This window comes from Streptopelia decaocto, assembly GCF_964273445.1.
Source record: "Streptopelia decaocto genome assembly, chromosome: 5".
NCBI lineage: Eukaryota > Metazoa > Chordata > Aves > Columbiformes > Columbidae > Streptopelia > Streptopelia decaocto.
Genome location: NC_138659.1, coordinates 51,644,049 through 51,672,040, shown reverse-complemented (window position 1 = coordinate 51,672,040; position 27,992 = coordinate 51,644,049). Strand labels below are relative to the sequence as shown.

Genomic DNA, 27,992 nt, shown 5'->3' with positions numbered 1-27,992 from the left:
GCAGAAGGAATCTCCTGATAGAGAGGTCCATTAAGTTGTGGAATTGCATCCCACAGGAATTCCTGATTTCTTGGAATATATATAACTAGATGGTATTCATAACAAGCAAACATACAATAAGAAATAATCTTGGTGTTGGTTAAAGAGATAGATAATGCTCTGGCAGGCCAGCTGGACCCTTTATGATATGATGACATGATGCATACAAAACAAAGTCATTTTTTCAGCAGTATATCAACTATCCCCACACCCCCATCTCTGATTCTAAAGTCCATTGAAACAAAAGATTTCCATATTACTTGAATAAAAAGATATGACTTCAAAACAGTTGAACAAGGCCGAGCTTCACTTAGATTAACTTGCCATCATCTTTAATTAAGGCATGTTGAAATTCAAATGGAGTCTAGGCTTGCTACTTACAATCAGCAAAACATTTAGGGATTCCACTTTTGGGGAAGATCTCTATACATGGAAAGGCAGAGGTTTTCAAAATCGTTTGTCATTGGCTTGTCATCCATGCGGCTAACTAGGGCTTTAGGAAATCCCATCTGTGGGTAGATGTCTCTGATGATTACTACTCCTGAAAACGTCAGAAAGGTTTGAGTTTTTCTACCAAACAATCATTCTTTAAACCGAGAGCTAACAGGAATTACGATTTTCCCACTGTAATCCCAGTTAGTCTACTGAAGCCCATACACACATGGCCATATTTACTGTTTAAGAATGCCAGGGCAGAGGCTAAATCATGCAATCGGCATAAAAATCATAAGTACTTGTAATACAATGTGGGTTTGTTTTTACTTGTTTTCTCTTTTCTACCTTAAATTTTTAAAGGGATTTGGACATCTGATTCCTATTAAATGACTTTTAAAACACCTTAACAATGAAGTCCTTTGAGACTTCAGAGAGCTGACAGGCCCCTTTTCAATCCTCCACAAGCATTGGAAATATACTTTATTAAATGAGGACTGAAATTCTTATGCTATCACTTGTCTAGAGGATCTGGAAAACCCACAACAAACACTGCTAGGCTTGTGATGAAATACTAAACAGTATGATATTCAGTGCTAGCCTCCAATTTTCTCTAGTGCCAGTGACTGAGAGCTGATTTTGTAGCACTTATATGGCTATCTACCCAGCTGAAAATCACAAATCTAATCACTTGGTTTCCAAACTCCTCAGAGTGCACTTACAAATATTCATTTCCAATCAATTTGCACCTGCTAATATTTCTCAGCACTCACATGTGATGACAGAGTCAGAAGCAATGTTGCTGCTTACTATTTCTATTGCAATAGCATAAAGAGGCTCTGTGCACAGATCACAGCCCATTGTCCAAGGCAGGCACAGCGTAAATAGGAATTTATTTCGAGGGGTTCTTTTAGAAAATCAGTACATACATGCGTCTTTCTTTACGCCATCCTCTTAGCTTCTACTAGGTTCATAATTCAATCAGTCCTCAAGGTTTCAGGAATCTTGAAACAAACATCTTTTTTTGTTATAGGAAATGAGATATCTGGCCAGGACTCACCCCCCAAGCCCAAGTCTAGGTGAAATTCACAGAAAAACTGGAGAGCCCCATTCTTCGGGCTCATATCTGACAAGACGGAGGCTGAACACTAGCTAGGCTGAGACAGCCTCCCCCCTCCTCCCTGATAAGTAGGCATATAAATAAATAAATAAACGGCATCCTAACTGCACTGAGAACTCAATAAAACAATCACATCAAATATGAGGAGGTATAAATCTCATGTCTGCACAGGTAACCCACTCAATTGCTTTTATTATGGCTCAGCCTGACTCCATTTATTACCATCCGTGGCCTGGGTGAAGGATGTTTGCATGGAGGGTGGTCTCCTGGTGAAATCCTATCCCTGGAGCAGTGACAATCAGCCCATACAGAGGTGGATTTTGGAGGGGAGACCAAAGGCAGATCCATCTGTCTGCATGAAAACCAATCAATAACCCTGTAACTAGACCCCTTGTCACTGGGAAATGGACAACACAATAGTTCAATCCTGGAGCCATAGGAGAGGAATAGCTCTGGCTGGGGTGTGAAGAATGACAAGATGTATGCATGAAGTCTTTGAGACATATGGATAGACTATGTCTATCTATATAGATATTGAGGAATAGTAGTGGGATAGGAGGAGCATAGAACATACATTTATATACATAACAGGCAAATTTGAAAGTTTTATATGTTCAGAGGTGGGTATAGGCAAGGAAAAAGCAGAGTTGTACTGCATTTTTTTATAGGACATTTATATGGGACCGTGAGTGCAATGCAGATAGGTGCCTTTGGACAAATGCACCTGCAGGTTGGGTACTACATGTGAGTGCATTGGTATATGGTAGGGAATATGCATCTCTGGGCAGGCACATAGACAGTGACACAAAATGCTGGTAGGCTAAAGGAAGCATATGCGGGAGTTCAGTGTGGTTGGGGAAGGATATTCCTTCGTCCTCTGTCTGGCTTGGGATTCATGTGTGTACCAGTTTTGACAGCAAGGAGAACAAGTGATGTGCCAAAAGCCTGAGCTAATGGACTGTGAGTTCACAGATACGCTTCCCAGAAAATGTTGTGTCTGAAACCCAAACCTCACTGTTAAATCAGAAAGGGAGATTCTGGTGGCTTGTCTCTCCCTGTATGAAAAACAGAAGTAGTACATTTCTTGTTACTGTCATCTCCTAGCTCTGCAGTTCATGTAGCACTTCTAAAATCTGCACAGCATATTGCTCCCCAGGCTTCCAGCAGCTCCCCCAACACACACACATGTGCATACACACACAGATATGCTGGAGTTTGCCCCTGTTAATTGTTCTCTCCTGGGGCCCAATTTAATTTTTATTCCCCTGGCTCCATTTTGAACAGTTCGTCTTCCTTCCAAAGTAAGCACCCTCCCCTCTTTGCAGAGTTCAAGGTACAGGGTTAAACTTCCATCTCTGGTTGGGAGGCAAATTGCATCAAGAACAATGATCAGCTCTGCTCAAAATGCCCATCACTGTATTTCAGTCGAGAGGGGTGGCATCCATGTTTTGCAATGCAGATTGATGTCTGTTTGTTAATTTATAAAAGGAAAAGCAGAGACTGTGACCAGGTAACAAAAGAAGAACCTCACGTATCTGTCAGACCGGTTGCCCTGCACCATCTCTAGTTTTAGGGTAGTTTGGGTGTTTCTAGCAGTACCCATTTGTTCAGTCAGGGAGCCCTTTGATTCCCAGAACTAGTCCTCATTTTCTTCAAGCTGGGCTGAAATATGAGGGCAACATCTTTACCTCACTGCCCATTTTCAAGCTCTCACTTTAAAATTGCGATAGAGTCTTTGGGCACTTCTTAAAGGGACTATTGCCTTTCAACACACTCATGTTTCTCTGCAAATTATGTTAAGAACAATTTTTGGTTATCTTTCTTTAAAAAGACTGCAGTGCAATGTAGGTATGTAATAGTGCCTGTTGTTAATATTTGCCTAAATTTAGGCCCTTTCTTGGTTGTTTAAATTTAGACTTTCGAGCTTGAAAAACTATACATTTATATATAAATTATACATACACCAAAAATACATATACACTTTTTATATACATTTATAAAATCAATAGAGAATGTAGGGGATGTAGAAAAGGAAAGGAAGGAATAATATTTCTGAAGAAAAGGAGATCTTGTGAGTGCATGGGGAAGTGAATTCCTGGGACGTGCTATGTACAAATGGGCCAAGGCTGCGCAAGCAGAGGCAGAGTGGAAAATGGATAGTGTCACAAATTCCTTCTCCCCATGGAACAAACAGCAAATTTAGAGTTTTAAAGAGACAATGTTTGTGGTGCTGTCTCTGGCAGACGGCCACAACACAAAGCTTCCAGAGCGGGTGGTGAGCACAGCTGGGTGGGGCTGGGGGGTGGAAGGGCAAGAGATAAGGATGGAGTGAAAGGCCAAGGCAGATTTGACTTAGATAGTGTCAAACCCAGACCTGCTGTGGTTTTACAGAAGGCAGTCTTGGCCACTGTGCCAAACGAGATGCAGAGGGTCATCCAGTATTGACATCCGACTCCCTTATGCGGCTCTAACAATTTCAGGCCACTTGTGTGCCTGAGGTGGGGGTCTGTGCATATGGAGGCAGCAAGGATGGGGACACAGTATGTGGTTGTGTGCGGAGTCTTGTGAGGCACACAAGCTGGAGGGTGGGGAGGAACTGCGTGGGTGAGTTTGCGTGCTTGCACATGAGAGAGCAGTGTAAATTTGTAAAAAGGTAACTGCCATGATTTTAACTCCCTTTTGCAGATTACATTAATTTTTTCTGACCTGCAAATATGAGTGACATCCCCCACAGGTCTTGGTGCCCAAGTGAGTAAAACTGGCAGAGCTGGTGGCGCAGGGATACATGAAATGGAAGGGAGTGCTGCCTGTTTCAGGCAGATGTGTAGACAAGGAAATGCCCCTGATACAGCAAAAGGCAGGGGATAAAGTGATCCTGGGGAATAGTCTTTAGAAGAGTGCAAGAGGAGGGTACCAGCCCTGTAAACGAAGCCTTTGTACTGCTTAGAGCACCAGCTTTCCCAAATGAAAGCACCTTCTGCACCATTTGAATGTGGTCCTGCATGATTCTGTGCACAGTGAAGTAATTCGAGCATGGAAACCTGGGTGCATTTTTGCCGATAGACTGTTGAGTCTTTACTGTTCCACCAGACAATCTTCTCTGTAATGGATATTTGGGCAAGACGTGTCCTATACCCCATGACATGTGTACAAGGCAGAGTGTGGACATGTTAATATCACTACGGCAATATGTCCAGCTGGGAGTATAGACTTAGAGCAAGTAGGTATTATTGGTCTGTGTAAGAACTGAGAATAGTCTTATCTATGGAAACAATGTCGTAACTCTGCAGTTACATGCAGGGAGTTATAGGGGTGAGCAAAGGCACAGCAACATGCATCTTGGGAAGCCTGTCTAGTTTTGTGGGGCTCTGCAGAGGATTCTCCTTCCCCATGGCAAGGCAGCTGTGTAAATGCTCTCAGGAACTCTGTCTCTGAACAGATGCATGGGGGGGTCCTAGAAGTGCTCATATCTTCATCAGCAGTTCTTTCCAGTAGACCTGGCAATAAGGTACTATGGCAGCCATACCACCAATGTGCCAAGGAGCATAAGGTTGGTGAGATGGGCAGTGACAGTACCACAAACATGTGCAAGTGTGTGTATGACAGAGCGGCACATACTGAGATATGTGAACACAGAAGGCATACAGCAGGTCAGGCACACATATAAACGGAGATGCCACATACCAATGTGGGGATACGTGCCTGTTCGGGACACCTAGTGCATCTGAGGGAAGGAAGGGTGTATAGGGCATGATATATTTGTCAGGAAGTGAATGTGTGCTCGTTAATCTGATACATGATGCAAGAAGGGGATACCTGGGGGCAGCGGGGGCAGAGTGGGGTATGTTAAAGGAGATATTTCTAGTGATAGCCATAGTTTAACGCACTGGACTCTGCCCTCCTCTCTCTCCCACCTCCCCTCACACTCTTGTCCTCATTACCCGGGTTATCTTGTTTGGGTTAAGAGGCCAATTTCAACAGACTATAATTGAAGAGTGAAGAGAATCTGATAAGATAAGGAAGGGACATCATTCCTCAAGGGATCAATAGAGGTTTCATGTTCCTCCTTCCCCTGCTGTGTCCCTAACACGCTAACGCTCCGTGTCCATGAGCCTGGTTTATTTGCTTTGCTTGTCTGCAAGCCTGGAAAGGAAGCGTGGGATCGGGGGGCCTGTAGTCCCTGTCTGTCACACAGACAGAGCAGGGGAAGGGACAACGGGGACGCCAGCAGCAATACGGTCCCCTCTGAGAGCCAAGAGGAGGCAGGGAGGTGACAAGCCTGATGCCCTCCTGGTTCTGGCAGGGGCACAGGCTCACAGGGGAGGTGTTCGCCTTTGGCCTTTTATCTCGTGCTCTGCAAGGGAAGGATATTGATAATTTGTCTAGATTTAAACTTGCTTTTCCTAGGGTTCCCACGCAGACAAGCTCAAAGCTTTTTACAAGTATTCACGGGGCAACCTCTCAGGGCTCCCCAGGGTGAGGGAGTTATAATTACCCCTACCACATGGAGAGCTAGTAGCTGGTCCTTATTAGGTTTATGTTTGGATCTGATGTTCAGGCTTGATGGCCCCTGTATCTAACAAGCCCTTCTTAGCGTTTTTTTGGACCAAACCAGCACTAGAGGATCCTCTTAAGAAGCACGGAGTGCCTCAGCAGTGAATACAGGTCCCTTCGCAGCAGGGCTGCCAAGGCTCCCACACTGCATGGGCAGCATTTGTTCCCCTCCTGCATCATGCCCCTTGGCAGAAGGATGCACATCTCACACAAGCAGTGTGAGATCCATACAAACCCATGCGGCAGGGATCATCGCTGCCTGGTGTGCACAGAGAGGTGGGATAGTGCAAAGAAGTCCCTGTGCAAGGCCCAGCCTCTGGCATCAGGTGAGCACTGCAGGTGCTCTCCTGTCCCCACAGCCAGAGTAGGGATGCTCGGGCACAGGGAGATGAGCTGAGCAGTCAGCATGGTGTAGGATCCAATCCAGATCCCATACAACAGGGCTGGGAAAGTTTCTGGAGAGCTTGAGACACAGAGGAGTCTAGGGCTGAGATATCTTCTTCCAGCTGATTTCTCTTTTATTTTTAACACCCAGAGAAACAGATGCTGAGAGCAAGTCAGTCATGCAGTGAGCATGTGGCAGAGTTGGGAATACAACCCAGATCCCCTGACTCCCAACCTCAGGCTTTAACCACTAGACCATGCTTCCCTCTAAGCCACCTTGAACTTTCCTCAGTGAGGATGGGGGCTACTAAGCCTCTGTGGGCTGCAGTTTACCAAGCTGTCAGGAGTGTGCTCACTGGACCGCCTCACCAGAGACAGCCTTCCTCACGCACGCTAAAAAAGTTGAAAAGAAATTCATTTCATGGCCGGTGGTTGCTTAAAAAAGGCGATTCCAGCATATGTATGTGATAAATGTTAACTGTGCATTAATCGCATTAAAGAGGACCCTATAAACTTTTCATTTCTAATTAAATTCTGGCCGGTGATTCTGGCGAAGCCAGCACACTCCAGGCCTTTGTTTATGTGGAAAATTAAAATGCAAATACAATGGAATTTATTTCCATTACTAGAGTGATATGCTGGGCTCCTCTGTTTAACAGCCTCCAATTACTTTCAAACAGGTTTCTTTCTCTCTCCCTCTCCCCTCCTCACTCCCTCATTTTTTCCCTCCCTCTATTACCCTGATGCTGCTGCCCCAGTGTGAGGGGTGGGAGCTGGTAAAGCAGTGGGTGGGCTAAGGACGGTGTCATCTGTTCAAGGTCAAATGCAGGCAGGAATACAGAGGAGGAATGGAGAAAAAGAGTGGGAGAACACAAACAAGGATGCATGGGAAGGAACAAGGCTTGAGATAATACAAGGAGGAGTAAGGAGTTACCTGTTAACAACCTCGCTGGAAAATATAAGCCAAATTCACTGGCTTGCTATACACCAGCCATACAGATGACCTGAATGAGAGAGGTCATAGGTCTTTCCCTGATGGGGTGTTTTGGTGAGAGGGTACACCTGAGAGCTTTCTCTGGAAGTTTTCTGGATCTTTCATGGCCTTTTTCATAGACTTTGTCTGGCTGTGGCTGCTGCTGGGCCAAATCCTGATGGCTGAGGAAGCGCAGAACAGGACCAATGCCAGACACATGGCCTGCGCAGAGCGAATAAATCCATGAGGCAATGACACATAATCATCAGCTGAAAAATAACTGAACTCTCTTGTTCATTTCCAAGGGACCAAATGTGGCTACACTGTCTTAGGGCATTAGCGCACAATATCCACACAAGTCAGAAGCCATTGCACAAACCCAGAGATTCATTGTACGTTTAAAATTTCTTAGCACATATATTTACTGCTAAATGCTGCTGACATAGAATCCCATTCTTTCTTACATATATAAGAGACCCAGGTCAGTTCAGACATGAGGACATCATCAGGCAGTCACACACAGATCAAAGGCATCTGCTAACTGACACAGATGCCCTTCTATGTGTTAATATAGACTGTCACACAAAAAGACCCTTGCAAAGGCAGGTGTGCCCTTCACTGTAGACAGATGTTGTAATTTCTAGATCCCTTCACAGACTCAGTCAAATCTATTAAAAACTGCACAGTATAGTCTTGCAGATATTTGTGGAGAAACCCAGGATATAGAGACTTATCCAAAACCATAACTGAAAAGTCTTAGCAAAACCAGAAGGTGCACACACATGTAAACACACCCACATAGCCGAGAAATATACTGACACACACAAGTAAGTGGCCACAGACCTTGAAGCACGTGGCTGAGAACGAGCCAGACGTGCCACCCCACGTGTCACGCACCCACAGGCGAGCGCTGAACCCTCGGCACATCGTACTGGCAGGGAGAGCTCGGGAGCCAAAGGGATGTTCTGTTAGTGCATGTGAGCATCTTAAGGAATCACCTAGTGTAAATGATCCTGCCCCAGCCGAGACAGGGAAACAGGAGAAGGACACATTCACTTACAACACTGAAAAGAGGCCATTACCCAGTCAAACAACCCAATCCCTGACATCATTATTCAATACACAGGAGCCTTGAAATGCACACTAACTCAATCACAGAGACACACGATTACAAAATAATACTGATGGAATCAATGAGATGGACATGCGGTCATACAAAGCACACCCACCCTGGTGTTAATACACAATAACAGCCGCCCAACAAACGAATACAAAACAGCCATTCATGACCACAATGGCAAAACACAGGGCTGCATTCTCAAAGGAGACTTGAAAACTCTGGCAACAAAACCCACCCTGGCCAAAGGCGCTTGGAGCAAAACTCAGGGTGTGAGCAAAATCTGGCTGTTGTCAGCCTAGTGAGAAACAAATAGTAAAAGCCTCAGCAAGGTGTGTGCCAAGTACCTTCCTGTCCTCATGGGGTTGGTAGACACCCCAGGGAACTCAGGACCATGTAGGATTGTACCCAGAGCCATCAAAGTAGGCTGATCCAGTGAAGTGACACCTTTGCTCAATGACCAAAAGCAGTCACTCTTAACACAAGCAGGGATGCAGGACATTCAAGACTCACCATAATACAAGCTAACATAAGAAAGCAAAACCTACTGAATATCAGAAATGCAACATATCAATGCTATGAACAGATGCAAATGCTGTTCAGCACCCAAAGCAACAGAACCATTTCACAAATGCACCTCTGCAAACCAGCCCAATCCTCTTCCCAAACCACAGCAGCACACACAAATCTATTACAGCACTAGTGTCTTTTCCCTTCAGAGTGGAAAAAGACAAAGTGCCGACATAAAACATGCTCATAATGCCACAAATAATTGACCTTCCTGGCGCCTTGTAGACTGTTCCAGAGCATGCTAACCCCAGTGCTTAACACGAGGCCCAAAGAACCCACTTTTGCAAATCCTGCATGATCTTCTCAGGAAGGAGACAGGGGAACTGGACTCTAAGTCCTGTCCCTGGCACAGCAGGCATCAGCTCGTACCAGCTTGCATGTGTGAGAATATGCTGTTACTGAAAATGCCAGCACGGCTGTGGGAAGGCTGCTCCCGCTTGTGTGTGCCTGCGTGCCCCGTGTGTACAGGAATTCCCCTTCCTCTACCAAGTGCCGCTGCTTGTAGCCATTAAAAAGCCCAGGTCCTCATGCTGGGTGTTCAGTGAGTATTGATTCAGTCTGCAAGCAATTTTAATATTTCTTCAGGGACTTTCCAGCAACAGCACAAGTCATTAATTCACCCTCCCAAATTGCTTATTCAATAGCAGGAACATGGCTCCTGAATAAAGTCCCAGAATTTATGTGACTCACATGAGTCAGGAGGTCAAACAACTGTTATGGAGCGAAGTTAAAAATCCAAATAAAATATTGACACTTTTTTGGGGAGTGGGAGGAGGGGGGAGGGGGAAAGGGAAATAAAAGGTATTTAAAATAGGGTTTTGTTGCAATGCCCCCAGGATAAAGAATGGAAAGAGATTTAAGACAAGTTGGAGTTTGTAAAATCAATGGGATTTATTGCATATCCGCTTGGCATTTAATAACTCCTTCCTTTCCACCTCTCCCTGCTGTGTATGTACATGAGGGAGACAAACTCTTCAAAAACTACAAATAGGCAGCCATGAAGTACAGATGGACACCCAAACACCAGCACATGAAAGCAGGCATGTGCAGTGATGAATATTACTGTAAGCACTGGCGTAGAAAGATCCTCTCAGGACCCAGGGTTTTGACTGAGCTAGACAGATCCCATCACATATGGCATTACACATTTCCATGTGGTAGAAGACAGTGTATGTGCACAGTCTTTGTAAAAAAAAAAAGATGGGAGGGAAAACTGAGGCACAGAGTGAATTAAAAGATGGGCTCAGTCGCAGAGCCCATCAACTGGATGGCTGGATCAGGATCCAGGTCTCCTGATGCCCAGTTAGTGTTTTTTCTGCAGAAGGACGCTGCCTTTTATAGGAATGAAATCACACAGAGTGACCAAGATCATCCCTCTTGCAGATGGGACACACAAACCCTCTCACCAGAGGGACATGCAAAGCACACAAGGAGAAATGCATCTGTAGACACCATGCAAGCCCATCCATATGCAGATAGATGCGCGCACAGATATAAATACGTACATGCTTTTCCTGAGCTCATTGCTATTCAGAAAGCACCACAGCCAGATTACACACACAAATAGAAACATACCTGCAGACAGACAGACGTGCAAATGAATGTGTGTGCAAATGCACGAGCAAACACACACACACACACACATACATACAGGTACATCAGCAAAGCCTCGGGTACCTGTATATCCACACTGAAAAAGCCATGCAAACTGATGTGTTGCTACAAACCTAGATTTTACTTACAGTGGTATCTTTTTAGCTAGCTGCACATAAATGGATGCCCATACACACTCAAATGCATTCTGCACAAGCATATTAATATATAGGACTGTCTCCTTACTATATTATCCTGGTAACTGTTTCAGTGAAACTATGCTAATTTTCTACCAAAGATGTGAGATTGTAGTAGCCATCAAACAACATTTATTCATTAGCACTAACTCCATAAAAAACAAGCACATAAAAATATAGCCTAACCATCTAATCAAATTGTAGTTGATGGCTTGGGATATTTAAGTAGGCTTTCTTTGCTTTGTTTGATTTTCTGTTTGTCTGGTTGACTTTTTAGCAAAGATTAAGGGCAGGTGCTTTTCTGAGTTGAGATTTTCCAAAAGGAAATTTTTAAAGGGCTTTTTTGCGTTGTGATAAAAATAATGTTTGACAACATTTTCCTCTTAGGATGTCTTTTGACCAAATATACAGTGTGGTTTTAAAACTTAGCAAGGTAATGAAAAGTTTGAAATTTCCATAGTGATGCTTAAATAAGATGAATATTTTTGCATTAAAATATGCTTTGGTGTTATTTCTAAGAGTGTTTTGTTCACAATTGATTTTACAACTGCCCTTTAAAAATTGCAAGATAGAATCTTCGGGCCATCTTATGCTACCTCCTGTCTTCTTAGGCAATAATATACTCAACAAAAAATGTAAAGTTAGTATATTTTTTCAAATACCATCACCTATATTCCTCTTTACTCTTCTGCCATTGAATCCTGGTTGCATCTGATCTTGTCTAATCTAAGTTAGATCCAAAAACGAAATGCATGCTAATTTACAGATGGAGGTATTCGGATTCATTAAGTGAACAAGTACTTAATTCAGATTAAGGGGATCAGGTTTTGTCATAATGGAACTGGATAAAGTCACTAAAATTCTCTAGAATATAATGATTTTCAGAAAGAATATCTTGTAATTTGCAATACAGTATTCTACTGCAAAAGTCTAAACTGTAAAATTTTAACAATTAAATCTTTATAAATCAGGTCTTCAGATAGTGTTAAACACTTGCTGCCTCTCTTCTGTGTTTACCTATCTGGCTCTGCCTGGCTCAGTGTGTCAGCCACTAAAGCTCGCAGGGAGAAAAGTTGCCTGCATGGGATGTAGGGATGAAGATCACTTGGGCGTGTGGGAGGATCATTTAAACTGCTGCTCTTGGGAGGCTGTTTGTCACCTTGCAGTTGTCCAAGGAACCTCAGCTGAGGTGGTTTCATTGACAAGGAACAGGCAACTGGCTTGTTTACACAAGGGCAAACAAGAAAATTAATCTGAATTAATTTTGCAAGTGCATTGGTTAAAAGTATTAAAACACTGTTCGGATGCTTATTCAAAATTTGAGTGTCCTAAATTGAATTTAGTTTACTTCATTTCCAAAGTGAATTAAGCTAAACCAAATTAAAGCTGCCTTAATTCTAAACAAGGGAGTCAGAGACGTAACGTATTTTAACCAGACCATTTTAATTCCACACATTCAGTTAATTCAAATTAGTTATTTTGCACAGCTGTACGTAGGTAAACTCTTAGACTGCTAACTCCTATGGACAGAGAATGTATTTATACAGGGGTCGAGAAAAGGGCACCCGAAAGTCCAGTGTTCTCTATCAGCCATCGCGATGGTAACAGAAAAGGATAGAAATAAGAGGTTGCTGAAGGGCCACAGAATCCCAGAGCTCTGCAGTTAGTCAAATGGGTGCTGGATACACAATTTAGAAATAGAGCAGATCTGCAGCCACAAACTTGCACAACTACGCAATTGTGCACACAGGTATGAGCCTTACAATACAGCAAGGTTCCACATTAATTATGTATCAGTATTCAGATATGTTAGATATTACATAATGGATATTATAGCCTTGTTACGGATGAGTTCTAGGTGGTTATGACTTATTATCTGTAATAACTTCCATATAGCTAGCTGGTGGTGGTTACAAGCCACAGATCTGAACAGCCTATGTGCCCATTAAACTCTTTTGAAAACTGTAATGGTTGAATAAATATTTATTAAATTCTTCATGGGGTCTGAATATTTAATATGTGACCCAAATGTCTAACTCCATATAGCCATAGTTATAAATGCAGACCTACAGGCAAAGATTAGCAAGTACGCACGTTGTGTGGTCAATTAAAACATACTAAAAGACAAACACTAGTGCATTTGCAAACACAATAAAGGTACATAAATAAATATATAGCTACTGAGATGGGCACAAACTTTATGCTGGGAGCCTGTGTAGCACCCACACCCTGAAGTGCTCATCTGTGCCTGACTGCTTTGGGTGGCATGGTAGAGCAAGGAAAAAATAATACCTGGAGCAGTGAGGGTTAGAACAGAAAGGGAAAGATTCAGGTTTCCTGTGGAAATTTTCAACTTTTCAATGTGGTTTTGAATCATAACTTCAATAAAATTATACAGCTATTTTTCAGTGTAGTTGGAACTTGCTGTTTCAATAAAATCTGAATACATTATTTTTTATATATATATATATATTTAGAACAGTTTCTCATTCACCCTAAAAAGGTCATTTTCAAGGGAAAAAAAGTCCATTCTGATAAGGCTTAATTTTTTCTTACAATTTTGTTCATTCCATTAAAACCCAAGGTAAAAATAACATTAGATCTAAACTGACAGACACATCACCAGCACTGTTTTTGTTTCAATTTTGGGTGAACATCTTTTACTGGCAAGGAGTTTACTCTGAAATTTTCACCAGTTCTGATTAATGCAAGTGAGGCACACACAATGACAGCCCTGTACAGGGAATCATTTACTTACTCCCCCCCCCACCAAGCTCATACTGCAGTGGAGCATTCTAAGGGATACAGAGATAATATGCCACTAATACACAATGCTGCCAAGCCCAAAAGTTAAAAACTCTTGAGTCAATACCCTCCCAAACAAAGAGACTGGCATAAAATTCATAAGGCTGTAAATAATAAGGTATTTGGGTTTTTTTCCTTTGCCTCCTGTCCTGGCCCCTTGGGAGGCAGCCAGGTCCCACTTCCACCTGGTCTTTGCAGCCATGAAAGCCAGAAATACTGTGGCATTAAATGAAAGCTGAAATAATTGCTTATCTTTAAGATCTGACATTTTACACAAAATACCAGGTATGGCATAACTTGCAAGAGAGTTGAGAATGTTATCTACATTTATCTGATTCCTCCCAGTTCAAGACTCCTTCCCTAGTACACACATGTCTTCTGTTAATCAAAATGAATGTCCACAAGGAATTCAGCACAGACTCCTGAATTTTAATAACTGGAAATAGGCTCAAAGCAAAGCTTTCAATTAAAAGTTCCCATGCTCCAGATTAAGATATTTAACCTTGGCAAGCCTGTGTGTTTCTGTAGGTTTCCTTAACTCCCCTGCTGGCACAGCTGCTGCTCCAGCAGCCCGGGCCCGTGCTGCGTGGCGCTCGCCGGTGTGCCGGCTGCGCCCAGTGCCGGCCCCGTGCACCGGATCCACGCCAGACACTCCACAGGTGACAGAAGATGTTGCTTTGAACGACAATCATCACAGTGTAGGTGTACTCTTAGAAAATTAGGAATTACCAAGAGCTCAAAAATACCTGGGCATTTTCCTGACAGAAATCTCTTGCTAGTGAAGGGGACCTAGCCACCAGCAACACTTCTCTCTTGCTCTTTTCCTGTGGCTTGTTGTTTTTGAAGCTTTTGGTCTTTTGTTGCAGATATGATGAGTTTGTTGAGGGGGAATGGCGGGTCTGTAGCTGCGGGGATGAGTACTTTCACGGATGCTGTGAGTTGAACATCTGCTCTGTGGTTGCCTATGATATCAGAATTTGGACTTCATGACCTAGGTGGCCTGTGTTTCTATGTCCAAGACAAGCAGAATTCTTTTAGTCCTTTAAGGTTTCCTTAATTCACCTTAACCCAGGATGTTAAACATCTACACCCAGGATCAAGTTTGCTTCCAATATTTTGTAAACTGTATGACATCTTCTAGATGTTCGGATTTTAATGAATTTCTGGCTTTCCTGACTGCAAAGAAAGCCTTCCAAATGTTAACTGAGTGCAATAAAAGTAGAAGCACCTGCCTGAGGACATTTCTATGCTGCAGTCACTGCTTGACTGCAGCTTATATAGATATACAGTAGCTAGCTTTAAGCCAGCCAGCCCGAGTTCTATAGCCGCAGCTTTGCACTACACAGTAACTATTCAAGTGCACTTCTCCTTCCCAGGTGGGTTTTGCACCCTAACACAAGTCCACCTGGATGAATGAGACAACGTTGCTGAAAGCCTAATGCGGCAATTTATTCTGGGAGGTCAGGCTAGACTACCCATACACACAGGGCTGACCGCTGCCAACCCCATCAGTACCAGTGGTGTGAAGTTGTGTGTTACCGCTCAGCAGAATGAGTTGGCAGGCCAGCCCCCTGCCTGGCAGTCCTCCCCGCTCCCAGAAGGCAGGCATCCTCACCTCCCTTTCTTTCCACCCCTTTTCCTTACATCTGGACTTGTACCGTGTAGCGCAGCAGAACTGGAATGGGCAGAGATCTGCTAGAAGCTGAACGTTAATGCTCTGCTCAAATTAAATGAAATAAAACCATATGGTGTCATCATGGGTCACTGATTTAGAACAACAAAAAAACCCTAGCTCCTCTCTAAGCCCTTCACATAGTAAAACTGCTGCTGTGAATTCTGCCTCTCCTCAGAGTACAGCCAAGAAATGCAGTGAGAGAAAAAGGCAGGATCAGGCTTTCTCTTGTGTTTGGAGTGAGCAGGCAAACCGGGAACAAAGTAGCACTTTTTTCACTGTGTCTTCAGGCATTATGTCAGTGTAGTTCCTCTGAAGTTGATGGACCTACACAGACTAACAGCAGATAAGGGCTCAAATCTTCTCAGGAAGGGCTGGGATTGTGTTTTGAGATATGTAAGGCATCTCTATTTCGACATCTCATATATATGGAAGTTTCAGAAAAATAGATAATTCCTCTTTAGGGCTATTTGTCTGTCTATCTAGACAATCTAATTAATCTGTTGTACTTAGGTTTATATACTAATGTCATACATGATCACCCTTCTCTCTCCCTTTCCAAAAGGTAAGGAGAAGGAAACACGATCTTCATGAAAGGAGAGAGCCTGAATGTGTGAATATTGCTCATGGCCCCCAAATATGGCAGAGTTTGAAGGCATTCTGCTGTCTTGGCAGGGAGCACCAGAGCCTCAGGCCAGCTAGCAAGGAAGCTGAGTCTGCTGCTCCTGCCAATGTCAGCTGTTGTTCTGAGGGCTGCAAGTGTTGCAGTAGATTTTGAGAGCAGTAGAAGTTACTGCCCCCCACGCATCCTAATGGAAATTATGCTGTGGCTTTTGGGAGGCAACTGCAGCTCCCAACTACATCTGCTGCCGCAAAGCCAAATGCAACCATCAAAGCTCGTGCAACTGAAATACAGCTCCTGTTGCCTTTGCCCACCTCCCTTCCCGTCACATATAGCCACTGTCAGCAGGGTACATGTCACTCCTGCTTCAAGCAGGGGAACGAAGCCAATACTGTGCTACAGCTCGCTGAAGCACTTACTTGGCCCCTGTTATTAGAGAGTCTGAGCCCTTCACTCCTCCTTCCAGCTGTCCTCACGGTGCCCCAGGTGGCACGGCAATGCTCCTATCTTCACACTTCAGGCAGGAAACAGAGCACAGAGAGAAATACCATTTGTCCAAAGTCCTGATGAGAGGTCCATGACAGAGCAAGGAACTGAAGCCCTTTCCTTAAGTCGGATTAGCCTCTGACTATCAGACTTTCTATTTCCTTTCCTTCACCCCCAAATCCCTTGGTTGTTTTTCCTCACCACGCTATGGAGCTTGCTTTCCATTTTGAACTTCGTGCAAACAAGACATTTTTCCCCACTTTTCTTTTGCTCAGCTGTGAATTCAGCTGTGTCTCGACCCATGCATAGAAACATAAGACTCTGTCCTATTTGAACCAAAGCCATTTTTGAGCTCTTTACACCTGCACAGCACCAGTCTGCAGGTGGGACACTGTTGACTCCATGGGCGCTGTCACCAAGGAGCCCAAAGCCACCACTTCCCACCACACGCTCTCCCTTTTTTCCTCAGGCATGCTTTGATGCCAGCATCACTGGGATGGTCAGGAGCCCTTTTGTGGGAAGCAATCTGATGCAGGCAAGGCTTCACTGTCTCACTTAGCCCCGGACCGGGTCCCCAGCAGGCTGCTGTCCCCTGCGGTCCCCATCGCCAGCACAGCCTGTGGCTCAGCCGTGCGGCCCGGCGCTAATTAAGCGGTGCAGCACAGCAGGGTGTGTGTTCCTTGGCCATCGCAGCCTCCCTTGGACACGCTGCAGAGAAAAGGCTGAAGCTTTGCAATGTTAGCCTTCCAAGAACTGCTTTAATTGCCCAGTAATGCACACCCTGGGGTCTTGTAATGTGCTTCTAATATGGAGCATTTAAAATATGAATACTCCAAAACAATTAGAAGGAGTTTGGTGCTCTGCTGAGTGTATCCTTCCACTCTGAAAAATAATCCATGACAAAGGGATGTGATCAAAGTGAGGATACCAGTACTTTCCAAAATCTGCTAGGTTCTCCTTGGGGCAGCAGGACATACCACTCTTTCCCTTACTGCAACTTCACTCTGTTCTTCCAGGATTAAAAGAATTGCTAGATTGGGACTCCAAGTTATTCAGACCTACCTCATCTCCCTCTGATCAGCCCTAGTATGATTTTTCGTTTCAGATACTGTCTAAAGACTCTGCCAGCAAATGTAAGAGAGGAGAAACCACAGAGTATGTCAGGCTATAAGAGACTTCAGATAGAAATGTCAGAGAAGGAAGGGACATTTTCTATGATCTGTCATTCTTTTAGCAAATAATTTCTGGACAGGTTTAGAAGTGATTTTTTGCTTGCTTATTTACAAGGAGTGAAAGAAAGTTCTGCTTCTCAGAAAGGACTATGGCTCTGCTAATTTTAACTTCTGGTATTTTCTTCTATATTCTTGACCAAATTTGATTAGAGCTTATTACAATTGTCAGACTAGGAGAGAGGATTTTCTGTCTGTCCATCTCTATTCAGAATCAGCAAAAGGAATTGTATTAAAATTGCCGAAAATAATGAAATAGAAATCAAACCTTGGAAATTCATGTTCTAATGCTGAACATTTAAGAATGTCAAAGGCATTTGTAAACAGACAGTTGGTTTCAGCTGGAGCTGTATGCAGTATTAACTCTAGAATGAGTTACTACAGGCCAACTATGGTAACTCATGAATTCCAGGAATGTATGTACAATTCACAGTATGATACTATATACTGTAATGATATTATATGCCATTACTTAAGATAATATCGGATATTAAATTCAGATTGTGGAATGAAGTTCAGTTGCTTTACTGCAATCAAAGATCTATAAACATCCTGTTGCTGAAACTTCAAAAGGTTATGTATTATATCTGTATATTCTCCAAAACTAAAAGTAGACAACTTGGGCAAAAACCTCCTATTGGAAAATGAAAAAATGGGAATTTACAGTAAGTGCCAGTTTATGTCCCTAATTAAACACAAATGCTGTTATTGGAGTCACGGACTATGATGGAATTAGAGCAGGGATAAATTTAGTCCAAAGTGACAATTTCTTTTGGAGAAAAGACATTTGAAAATATTGGCCTTTCCTTCAAGAAATCAGCACTGCTGACTGATGTGCCAGGATTTCTTCCCTTCTGCTTCTGGGAAGGGCTGAGGAAGGGTTCTGCAGAAAGATCCGTCTTTCTCCAGTGTCTAGAGGCAAGAACAAGCCATCAAAGGCAGCAAGAGGTGATCAAGGCTTTGCTCCGTCTTACGCAGCAGTAATCCCGAAATCCTAGGTTTGAGGCAGCAGACCTGGCTTAGTAGGTATTTTAGTTCCTGGTAAGGGTGAGAAGCTTTGGGCAATCCCCAAGTTTAATGACATCATTATTATGCTGCATCTGTTGCTACAGGCCCAGGTCAGCTCTGTTCATCTTTCATCAGCTGTTTCATTAGGTGGTCTCATGTAGGACAGGCTCACTGGAAGCCTGTTAAAGCAGCAGCAGTGATGCTTGGCTATCCTGCTGTTCATCACTGTCCCTAAATGAATCGACCCCAGGGGATGCACTGCTGTATTCTGTACTGAGCATTAGGGTGCTGAGATTTCTCCTCTTTCCTTACAGCACTAGAGTTCGTTCGTGACTGTAGGGCAAAGGAGCACTTCTGGGGAGAGCCACTCCATGACCGGCCTCTTCTTTTAGCCATAGAAAATACCTTCTACCTGACACCTCATTAGATTTGCTGTGCATTTGATGCCAAGAATTATTTGACCCAAGCCACTGGGGTTTGCACAACCAGAACTGCTCCCCCTTTGCTCACTGTTTCCAGACACTTTCTCTTGACATAAAACCAGTTTCATTCTTAGGAGGGGAACATTTTTGAACAGCGCCTTTCACCTCTGGGTCACTAGCTGAAATCTGGCCCTGGTTGGTAGTGACCGAAAATCATTATGAGCTGACAGCTACTTGGTGAAATGAGCCGGCGAGTCTCATTCCAGTTCCTAATGGACACATCTCAGAAAACACAGTCACAACTGGCACTAACTGGCACTCTCAGATGAGAGGCCACAAACTGAATGGGGAAGGAAACTGAACATTCCTCTTCATGCCCTGCCTGGGTTTTTGAAGCATTATGGACAGGCATTTTATACCACCATCATTTCACAGTCTGGTTTTACTCCAAATGGCTCTTCGAAACTTTGCAGTTTTCACGCAGCATGATTCAGCACAGCCTGATCAGCCATCTCAGTATAATTAGGCTCATCTTGTGGTTCCCCTCAGTAGAAGCTGCGCTGTCTGCTGCCACCTCCCTGTACGAATGGTGAATCTGATGTCATATCTCAGTATGAATGGAACTGTCTGATGTCACCTCAGTGCTAACAGGACTTCTTCTAATATGTCATAAGGCTGCAGGGGAAATCTTCTAATCCATTCACTATGCTACACTACAATAGAACATAACACAGTATAATGTGTAGGTTAACTTAGAAACCCTCAGGCAGATTTTGGATAGACGGATGGATGGATGGATGGATAGATACATTTATACAAAGTATACATACATTATATCACTCTATTGATTTTTAAAAAGTTCCAGGTCTGCCTGGCTATAATGAGATTTTTGAACTTTGTGTTGCGATCAATGAGGGGAATATTATTGGCCTGGAGAATTGATATACCCGCTCTCTGTGGCTTGTTCTGCTCCTGGACTGCCCCTGCCCCCAAGGTGTACGATTCCATCAGACACTTAACCTCTTTTACAGTGTCATCAGGCTAAAAGGAATCTAATAGTGACACGGGACTTGTGCTCAGCACTCTGGCACTATTGCTTTCCTGTCACAAATAATTTATAGCTTTCTATTTCCATCCCTTTGCCTGCACCCCATCCTCTCTTTCTGTTTCTCTGGGCTGGGGGAAATCAATAAACTCACACAACCAGAGTGGCACTTCAGGGCATTTTAGGGGGAATGTGAGAGAAGAGAAACAAAAAGAAAAAAACAGAAAAGAAAAAAAGTTGTATTATTTGCCCTAGCACAGACTTCTCAGATCAGCTCCTTAGCTAGTGTCAATCAGCATGACCTCAGAATCTGGCCCTGAGGCCCTCGGACACCTTCTGCATAGTTCTCAGCAGCTATAGAGTCCTCAGCAGCTCCTGGTACCACTGACCTATATGGGGTGAGGATGTGGATCTCCATCCCCAGCTAAAACCTTGACATTCCCTGTCTCCAGCTGCATCCCAAGCAGCTTCTCTGCCACTCCAGCTACTGCCCAGGTGTCATCATGTGTGTATCCGAATTTCCTAAAAAGCTGAGGTAATATGATCTGAAATACCTTTCTTTTCCTAAGAAGGTTTCGCTCTCAGGAGCTGTGCATTTTCAAAAATGCCCTCTCAATGTGACTGCCTACCTCTACCCATGCCATAATACCTGCTAGCCACACATTCACTCTTTGAAGTTTTGCCAACTTATTATTTAGTACAAATCTTTAAGGGAAGCTGTTGGGTGGGCAGGGAGAATGTGTTACTTGCTTTCACCTTCTGGAGAGATTTCCAAGGAGAAGTTAAAGCTAATACAATGCAGGGCTGAGAGTTCCAGAAACTTAGATTGAAGAGCATCTGCAGCCTTCAGTCTAATTGGAGAGGCTCATTTTAATCTCAGAAAATAATTTGGTCTCCATGGCCTCCACAGATCATGGCTTATTTGCCGAGTTCCTTGGCGAGACAGTCGTTCCTGAGTCACAGATACCCAGCATCTGCAGGTGGGCAGGAACGTGCCAGTCAAGTACTAGGTGCTAGTGATTTTCTTTCACCACTGACCTCAGCTGGATTTAAACCAGTGACCCAGAGGTGAAAGATTTCATGTAACAAGAAATGGAGCACTGACAATTACAGTTCAGTTTATTTTCATTCTGGGCTGCATTATGAGCTTTGTGGCATTCACTGAGACACCTTTTTGAGCTCCCATGCTGCATTCATTCACCACCTGATAAACACCAATTTGTGCCCTCTTTGCTGGGCCTTCTTTTCCCTGATGATCTATTATCCATCACCACTTTATACAGATGCCTTCTGCTCCCGCCTTCTCATTTACGAAGGGCAAGGGCTTTGGGCAAGCTTCCATCAGTTCAAAGCACTCAGTTCTGTGTCAGAAAGGTACTTTTTAGGTACATGACAAAATTAAATCTACACCATTTGTAAATTCAGCAGTGGCTCTATTAGCTGCAAAGACTGCCTTGCGATCATGCTGGTAAATCAGATCATAAGTGATAACGCAGTTGCTGACACACAGGAGATCTGAGTTTGTTCACTGAACGCCATAGTTATGCACTGAATACCCAGGTTTGGGGTAAAGATAACAGAGCAGAGCGAGGACAGTTCTCCAGGAACTGGACCATTAAATCAGTAGAGTCAGGACCACAAGAAGGCAAGAAGTCACTCTGCTGTACCCAGTGCTCAGATCAGACCTTCAGGTTCTGATAGTTGTGATTGTGGGAATGTGAAGGCACAGAGAAGTTGCAGCTGAGTTCTGAACATGTTTTGCTCTTTTCCAGGATCATCAGAACCAAAGTTCAGCAACCTTTTCACCCAACACCAGACGGGAGCGGGACAGGTGTGACTGCACCAGGACATACTATCGGTAAGAAGACTGGCGTGAGGGGTGGTGACAGGACAAGTGGAAATGAGGACGAAGCTTAGTTGAAGGAGCAAAGTGTGACAAGCAGATGCTAAGCAGAGCAAAAGGGAGGAGGGGGTGGGGGGAAAGAAACCTCAGTGGAAATCAGAGGTTTCTGTTCTTCATTTCCCTCATGGCATTGCAGAAAAGGGAACCATGGCAGAGAAACCAGCCCACGGCAGAGGTCTGCCCGGAGTGATTCTGCCTTAACATCCATTTCACGTTCATGTTCTCTCCTTCACCTCCCTAGGGAGAAGTATTTACTGCTATCCTGTCCAAGCACCTCTCTTCACCTTTTGTCTCCTTGCTCTGACTCTCTTTTCCCCTCTCTCTCCTGATTCCTCTTCTCTCCCTTTGCTGGAACTGGTCCACTTTTTAGAGCTAGCAATACACAGACATAGGTAAGATATTCCTGATGCCTCACAACTGAGTTCTTCATTGTTCTAGCTCTGCAGACAGGTATCCCATGGGTGTATTTCATTGAGAAAATGCATTTTCTGCTGGGGGTAATGGGTTTATTGAGGTGAGCAGAAGATGGAGACTGCAATAAAATGACCAAATGTCTTCTAGTCTGTTGTGTTTAAAGATACTGTGCTAGATGTGTGAGGAGGTACTTCTCACTCCATGGGCTGTATGGTGCATATGTCCGCTGTTGCTAGCATAGCTTTATTCAGTAATGATTCAGAGAAGGAAAAAACATGCAGTGTTCTGGGATACTGAGAAATGCAGCGGCTTATTTGTGGCCTAAGACACTGTCTTAGATACTGTTGGTTACTGAGAATCAGCTGTTATACAAGGATTTACTGGAAAGTGCTGGTCTACATGGGACAGAGCTGGCAGATATAGTCCCGTACACAAATTGTGTTTAGGAGCACAATGGAATTAATGGGCCAGTGTGGAAGAGCATTTCTGGGTGCCCTTTTAATCTGGACTTTCTCACTGGACTGGGAATCACTGACCACAACAGATGGAGTTAGCAGATATTATTCCTTCTTGGAAAAGTAGTGCAGTGTCTAGGGAATGTGTTGGTTGAGCTGGGACAGTGATCACGAGCCTTGCTACTGGAGTCCCTCATTGCCCTGAGATATACTGGGAAGTGTGAGTCTACATCAGATGGTGCTGATAGGTTCTGCTCCATCCTGGAAGGCTTGTATTGGAGGTATTGATTGCTTCAGGTCAGTACTTTATGAGCTGAATGATGGGTAGTGGCCTACAATAAAACTGGGATATCCTCTCCATCACTGGGACATGCTGGTACATAATGGGCATGCCTACTGGATGCATAGCTCTACATGTTCTGTACTCTAAAGGCCTGATTATCATTAAATGATAATTTCTAATTTGGATGGCTTGTCATTTCTGATATATTTGAAAATCATGAGCAATCTTGGACAGTTCTGAGGGGCAGGAGGAGTCTGCCTATTGACATTGGTCAGTACAAAAGGAAAACATTATATTTTTGTTAATCTGTGTTGGAGTATATATCACCAACTCACCATTTGTTCTAGCAAGGAACTGAAGTACTGAAGTACTAGCCCAGCACTGAAGTACTTCTGATCTATGCTAAGAAGATAATTTTTCAATAAGTCTTTTGGGTGGACATGTAGGAGGCTGGTCTGGCTAAGACAGAACACTGCGCTCCTGCTTTTTGACAGGAAATGATCTGGCAAAATGCAGATGGACTAGGAAGTCACTAGAGACTGTGGCCTGTGCAGCATTGCACTCAGTTACCACAGCATGCCCTGGGAAGCCTGCTCTGAACTGGGATAGAGCAACAAGGTTTAGCTTCTTGATGGAATACACTGGCTTGTTATTAATGCCCCTGTACTGGAAGGCTGTGGAGCTACAGTATAGGAATGGACTGGCAAAGCTGGGATGCAGCAACACTAGCAGTTGAGCGAGTATGAGTCATTCAGTTTGAGGGACTGAGAGCCTGCTTATGCCCAGGGTTTCCTATGTGACTGGTGGCATGGGTAGCTTTCAGCTGGGGGATCCCTGAGTGCTGTGCTGCTCTCTTCATGGCCATTTTTCCCTTTTCCTTTTGTCCAGTGCCCAGCACAGCATCCCCTCCCGTCTCCAGTGCCTCCAATGATCCAGTGGGCTCTTACTCCATTAACGGGATCCTGGGGATTCCTCGGTCGAATGGCGAGAAGAGGAAACGTGATGAAGGTAGGGGGAGGGGAGAAGCTCATCCTCCCTTTTATATTCTTTGTCCCCACGTACAGGCTCCAATTTCAGGCCAAGGTTTGCAGCTGCTCCAGGGGCTAGATCAGTTTTAGCAACAGAGACCAGTTCCCCGCCACTGCCCTGCTGGCTTGGAATGCTCTTCTTCTGAGGCCTTTTCATGACAGGCTGCGTCTACAGACATCTGCTCGGCAGGCAGAGAGCCGTCTCCATTGCTGGAGCTGATCCCAAGTTCATTCACTGCTGGAAAGGCTGGAACTGAACTCCCCAGGTGCCAGCAGGTGCCTGGACTTTGAACTATGGGTAAACGTGGTTTCCCCAAGTCACTTGTTTTCAAACAAAATGCCATCTCGGAGAAGCACCAGCAATGTAGGAGTTGCCTTTCATTCCCCTTGCAAACAAGTTCCTGCCCTGTGACGTGTCATGAGCTACATTAGCTGGTGATCGTAAGGGCCCAGCTTTCAATGCATAGCACCTACCACAGCAGAACTGCCATGCTTGCAGCAGTCTGAAAGCAGAACAGGAGGTCTTCTGAGTCTTGTGGCCCTAAGGTTGTTATCTAAGCCTTTCACTAGAGCTCTAAGGAATTAGGATTAAGCTATCTCCTTTTCCTCCGTACCTGCCGGGAAGGACTCAGGGCAAAGTGAATCCTTAAATGAGCCAAAAGCTGGACCCTCAGGTCTAGATAGACGGAGTCAGGAGGGGTGGGTAAGGTCTTGGTGCTCTTACAGTGGTTATGTAAACATTTTCTCTTAACTCTTGCTTTTTAATTTGATGCATTCAAAAATTGTGGGCCAGGAGGTGAACTTTTCTGAGAGTAGTGCCTGACCAGTTTGTTTGGTTCAGCCCTGCCTTCAGTACGTTGTTTCCCACTGCTGCCTGTTGCGTGGGGGACCCCTCAGAAGCACAGGTGTCTCAGTGTGCTGCATGTACCGCAACCTCAAGGCTGCGCGGTGTAAGAGAACACGAGGGTTCTCTGTGATACATGGTGAGAAAAGAAAGCTCTCCTGAGAGAGATGTTGCATTTTGGAGTTCTGTTAGTAATTTTCTCAGCATCATTCCTGGTGAGGTTCACATCTGTAAGCTTTTGATCCAAATAAACAATAATCCCAAGAGAAAAAGGCAATCATTGTGACCTCTCTTCCTCTAATATAAAGTAAAATTAGAGGCAAGGACCCAATCCAGCTCCCGTTAAAGCAAATGGGAAGAGTTTTGCTGATGTCATTGGAAATTGGATCAGGCCCCAGAGGAAGATCCATTTCCCAGCTAGATGGCAGTAGGGCCTAGCTAAGAGAAAAGTGTAGCAATGGAAGGGCTGAGTCAATGCCTCAAAGTCAAAAAATGTCAGGTATAAGACACTGCAAACATTGCAAACCTCTCCAGCATTTCCCATCATTACATATACAGGAAATAGTGACATATCAAACTGAGTGACAACGTTCTGCAATGGTTGTGCAAATCTCTTGGAAGTTACTTGGGGTTTTTGTCAACCCTGTTCTCATACAGCCCACTGTGGTAATCACCAGCTCTCAACATGGTGACTCCATATCTCGTTTTGAAATGAAGTGGTTCAATCTGGCTTTAGTGGTTATTCTTTCCAAATACCTGGAAAGATCATCCACTTTAGATGCAGCCACACAGTCACTTCTAGCCTCAGAACCTGAGCTTTCTTGGAGCAGTTCAACTACAACCAAGTAACCATCTAAGACTGTGACACTTCACAATTATATACTGACAGTAAGAACAACTGTCTGTGTTTGTCCTTAATTCAGCCCAGGTTTGATTTTTGAAGGGCAAGCGACACTGCTGTTGGCCAAGGGCCTACATGTGATACTAGGAATCAAAAAGGTACCAGACAGTCCTGGAAACATCGCTTGTCTTTAGCTCTCAGAGTTTTAGGTGGCGATTACATGACACAGATGCAACTGCTTTAGAAAATAGCTTTCAGCCTGCTGTCCCAGATACCTGCTGCAGGGAGATGTCGTACTCCTGTCCCATATAAACCTCACATGGGACCCCCTGTCAGCTGTTGAATACTTCTAGCCAAGAGCTGAGTTATCTGGGCTCACATGGTCCTTAAGAAATGCTGAAAGACATCATCCCTTTGCAAGGTTGGGTCCAAGGGGAGGTTTTGCACAGCCAGTGACGGGCACTCACTCCTGGCCAATCTCCCCTGGGGCTCTGACTGCTCCTATCTGAGATGGGGATTAGGAAAGCCTGGTAAGAAATCCAGTGCAAGTATTTCTTTCATGCTCATGCTGGATGCATACATCTTCTCAGTATTCTCCAGAGCTTCTGAGCACTGTTCTGTTGCAGTTTCTTAACTGCAGGGTTTATTCTCACATTGAAAAGCCCTTATGAGCTCCCATTGCACATCTACTTTCCCAGCATTTTGGGGGTGGCTCTTCCCTAGAGGAGACAGAAGCAGCAGCACTGCTCTAGCTTTCTTTCCGCTCTGTTGGACCAGCTGTGCTGCAAGGATTCCTCTGTGAGGAATGCAGTTCGGCAGAAAGGGGGAAGTACCAAGCTGCTCTTGAATCCCCAGTTCTGAAAACCTTGTTAGCAACCTCTGTGCTGGCTGGGGGAACAGGGTGGGAGAGATACAGAGGACCCTCTATCTGAGCACACCCCCTCCCCCAGGTCCTCCTTGCTGCAGCTGGTGCCTGCATTAGACAGTAGCACAGATGATTAAGAAGAGGAGAGATAATTATGTGTCAAGATGATGTAGCAGAACTCCTGAGTTGGACAGAAGGAGTCAGACAGATGCATGAGGTGGGCTCAGTGACGGACGCTGACAGCCAGGAGTGTCACTCATCGAGAGTTGGAGGGAAGCAGGGAAATCTCAACCTAGCAAATATGTTGGTTGCAACTGCAAGGGTGGCCTGGGAAGACTATAGCATTGAGAGCGCTAGCAGGGTCATAGCTCTGAGTGTCCACTAGTCACAACAAGGAACTGTCAGATCACAAGTCTTTCCCCAAAACTCACTGTGTCTTCCTCAGGTGAGTGCCTAGGCAGGATGGTCAGGGATTTGCCCTGTTAAGTCCATGTATTCCTTTTGTTTTTCAGCTTTTGACCAGTGATTGTAAACCCTCTGACTTTCATGACAGATTAGACCAAGCAGAGAGTTGGTCTCCTACGATTTTTAAAATAATTTGGCTAAAAAAGTTCATCACCACTTGTCTAGCACAGTGTGTGCCATTTCTCACAGTCTATGGGCACTCCCAGTGTTGCTGTAATTTCCCTCTGATCTTCCTCACCACTTACACCCACAATCTTCTATAGGCAGAAGTGGCCCTGCAGCATGTGACGACTTTCTCAAGACCACTGAGGGTCTTGCAGTAATTCCTAGCTCTTCATGGTCCTAATGTTGTACTATAAAGGGGAAAAATAATATGCAAATATTTCTGGTTTTCCATAACCTCCCGACTGATAGATAAAAGGAAGAGAATTGGTGTGACCAGAGGCAGTAACAAAAATTAGTATCACTCATACTGTATCTTGAGCACTGTATAAGGAAAAAAAGGGAGAGATGGGGAGAAAGGGAAGGATGGATAGATAGATAGATAATAGATAGATAGATAGATAGATAGATAGATAGATAGATAGATAGATAGATAGATAGACATCTTGCATACTACAGCATCC

At 44.3% G+C, this 27,992-nt stretch overlaps 1 protein-coding gene across 2 annotated transcripts in view; it reads left to right on the top strand.

The window, feature by feature from the left end:
• Window positions 1-27,992, top strand: part of PAX2 (paired box 2) — a gene marked incomplete at both ends in the record, with an annotated part of 82,711 nt that overhangs the window by 11,921 nt on the left and 42,798 nt on the right. For both annotated transcript variants that reach the window (XM_082052800.1, XM_082052801.1), the window contains 2 exons: window positions 22,041-22,126; window positions 24,212-24,331. In XM_082052800.1, coding sequence (XP_081908926.1) covers window positions 22,041-22,126; window positions 24,212-24,331 — 206 coding nt within the window. The remainder of the gene's footprint in view (window positions 1-22,040; window positions 22,127-24,211; window positions 24,332-27,992) is intronic.